The sequence below is a fragment of the Condylostylus longicornis genome, unplaced genomic scaffold (assembly GCF_029603195.1).
Source record: "Condylostylus longicornis isolate FDR11 unplaced genomic scaffold, ASM2960319v2 ptg000045l, whole genome shotgun sequence".
In the NCBI taxonomy this organism is placed as follows: domain Eukaryota; kingdom Metazoa; phylum Arthropoda; class Insecta; order Diptera; family Dolichopodidae; genus Condylostylus; species Condylostylus longicornis.
Window position 1 is genome coordinate 1,047,533 of NW_026578014.1, and position 3,165 is coordinate 1,050,697.

At 24.0% G+C, this 3,165-nt stretch overlaps 1 protein-coding gene across 1 annotated transcript; it reads right to left on the reverse strand.

The window, feature by feature from the left end:
* Positions 1-1,267: 1,267 nt before the first annotated feature.
* LOC129610575 (chymotrypsin-2-like) lies at positions 1,268-2,223 on the reverse strand. The gene is made up of 3 exons (XM_055523179.1): positions 2,136-2,223; positions 1,483-2,075; positions 1,268-1,420 (listed from the first exon to the last, which is right to left on the reverse strand). The coding sequence occupies exons 1-3, from the start codon at positions 2,221-2,223 to the stop codon at positions 1,268-1,270; spliced, it is 834 nt and encodes a 277-aa protein (XP_055379154.1).
* Positions 2,224-3,165: the final 942 nt, after the last annotated feature.

A 3,165-nucleotide genomic window follows, 5' to 3' on the forward strand; every position in this document is an offset into this window, starting at 1 on the left:
ATGTATATCACATGTGTTTTTATATAGAAAGGATGTGTGTGAAAATAATTTTTGATATGCAAATATATCATTATATTCTTATGATAAATTTAATGACATTTATACAATGTAAAATTATTATGTAGAGGGTGAGTGTGATAGCGTGTAAATTGTAAATTTTTCTGTTTTGTTTTTTGCATTGTTTTTTATGTTCTTAGGGATCAATTTGAAGTTAATTTGCATCTTCTGTTAAAAACAGGAAAACAGAATAGATATACAAAGGAAATTATGTATTAAAATTTGTTATCTATACATATATGAATACATATGCATAATATGTACATATGTATATAATATACGAAATAATGAATATCCTAATTTAAAATTAATCGCTGATGATATCTGATATCCCGCCTGCCATTTATGTATATACGTAAATTATCCTAACTTGTATTAAGTAAATTTAAATATTTAATGAATATTTTTGTGTATGATATAAAAATAAGAAATCTTTTTAATTTTTCCGTGTTTTCTTATTTAATTTAATAAGAGTTTTCTTATTGTATTTAATGTATTCAAAGAAATTTAATTTGTTTTGTAAACATGTTAAAATTTTCATTGTTTTTTTGTTTTATATAAATTGAAATATGGAATAGTAATTTTAAAATTTACTTTGCATCTGAATACACAACAAAATTTTAATTTTAATTATTTTGTATATGTATGAATGCATATATACGTACAAATGTTTATATGGTATTTTACAAATAAAAAATTTGTTAAAAATAAAATGTATATCTATATGTATGTAGTTATAAAAATAGTAATTTTAAATAAATAGAAAATTATTATTAAAAATACGTCACGTATGTTAAAAAAAAATTTATTTGACTTGCAAAAAATGTTTAAGAACAAGTTGTTATTTATTTTGGTAGTTTGAAATTTTATTTTGAAATTTGAAAAGATTGCTACAGCTTTTTATTATTAAGTAATGATTTAAGTCTGTTGTTCGGAGCTTTTTCAGCATATTTCTTGTCCAGGGCTCTTAAACTCAAAAATATAAATAGTTTAAGTTGAGGTTCATATAATACACATTCAAATAGCAGAATTTAATTTAATTAAATCTGTAATCAAATAATAAGAAATAATAAAGAACACAAATTCGATAAGCATAGAAATCTTTGTTTTATATTTCAAAGAAGAAAACAAAATATTTAACAGTCAAAAAAAAACTTAAATAAATATACTTTTTAAAACATTATTATAATATATGCATAAATCAAACAGTCTACTTTTGCATTTGTTCAGTTATCCAATCAACGAATTCCGAAACTCTGGTATAAGCATCCGGTACACCACTTGAACAAATTTGTGTCCCATACGAAACTACACCAATTTGCATTGTTTTATCTAAATTAACTAAAGGACCTCCAGAATCACCCTATATACAGAAGCAAATATTAAATTGCAAATTATCATAATAAAATTTTAAACATTAATTACTGAACATGCTCCTTTAAGAACTCTTCCATAAGCACAGATTTCTGTATCAGTAACATTAAAACCAGCGTTTTGACATTCTTCATTTGTTATTGTTGTATAATTGATTTCTTGTAAATTATTTGGTAATGTATCAATAAATGGAATTAATAATGGTATTGGATATGAAAATCCCCATCCTGTTAATGTTACAGGAACTCCTCCTCCAATTCTTTCCCTATTTGTATAATCAATTTTGTCAGTATTTTCACCATCAAAATTAAATGGTTCTTTTACTTTCACAACAGCTATATCAGATTGAACTAATTCCTCATAATTTGGATGAACAAATATTTTATCAACAGTATGTCTTGTACCACCTTGTGTTCGAACTTTTGAACCAGAGTATATTGTAAAACGGCTTGGAGTTAATTGTACTACACAATGTGCTGCTGTTAATACGTGATTTTCTGATATAATTGAACCACCACAAAAATGCGCCCATTCTTGTATTGATAGAGCTGCAACATCAAAAGCTCTATTTTTTATTTGAAAAGAGACTTGATATGGAACGGGTCCTCTAGCATTAGATCCTCCAACAACTCTAGAATTTGGTTCTTCCAAAAAAAAAAAATTATTTTGATAAAATTATAAAAATTTATAAAAACATTTGATACCTGGGCTGATTGAATTTAAATTTTCTTCTTCTTCTCCTTTAACAATTCCAAAAAATAAAAATAATATTGCTACTAAATGCGTTTTCATTTTAGTTTCAAAATTAAACTGGTTTTAATTACTTTGTCATTCACTACAGGGGTTTTTATAGCATTAAGGCATAATAAAACGTTTTGTAAGCTTTTTATGTCAAGAATAAAAGCTGTTCATCCAACCTTGACATTGCTGAAGAAATTCTACATAAACTGTTATCATACATTTGTAACTTTAATAAGGGTAAATTATCAGAAAATTAACATAAACTGTATGGTTAACATAAATAAAATTCTTATATTATTATAATTCGTTGTATATTAAAACTTTAATAGATTTTATAAAAAAACAATGCAGATACTCCGTTAATTAAATGCAACTAGCTGGCGCAAGTTTTATTTGATTAGAATAAAAATTACTATAGTTAAATTAATATAAATTTTTTTTCAAAAATTTAGAGTATTGTTGGGTAAAGCTACACATTTTTAAGATTTTTCTACAAAATGGGATAACCTTCTTTATACAATTTGATAACGAAGCTGAAAACAAATGTGTTCGAGTTTAAAATTGTAAATAGAATTATGGGTTTAGAATTTAAATAGATAACAAATTATATTCACATACCTGATAATTGTATATGATCTTGTATATCTTACATACTTTGGCATTATTATATAGATTGTTTTCGGAATTAGATTTTACTTTAATATGTTACAGTAATGTTTTAGTAACGCACAACGATTAAATTCAATTGCCCTTATATTTAAAATAATAATGACATAGGTCTATTAACACATCAAAAAAACGTCTATATTTTGTTGTTTTATTGAATTTAAGAAAAAATCGTATTTTAAATTTTGTAATAGTACTTGTATATACAGGAAACCAATAAATATACGGAATTTTTTATTAATTACATTTTTTCATAATAATGAATTAAACAAATTAATACAAGTACATATGTGTAGCATTTTTGCTTAAGTTAAAAGAGACGATATT

Bases quoted from the DNA above. Each gene is read 5' to 3' on its own strand.
- LOC129610575 (XM_055523179.1), bottom strand. From the start codon at position 2,223: ATGAAAACGCATTTAGTAGCAATATTATTTTTATTTTTTGGAATTGTT. The intron at 2,076-2,135 runs GTATCAAATGTT...TTTTTTTGGAAG, and splicing joins TTTAAATTCAATCAGCCCAG to AACCAAATTCTAGAGTTGTT. The intron at 1,421-1,482 runs GTAATTAATGTT...TTCTGTATATAG, and splicing joins TTCTTAAAGGAGCATGTTCA to GGTGATTCTGGAGGTCCTTT.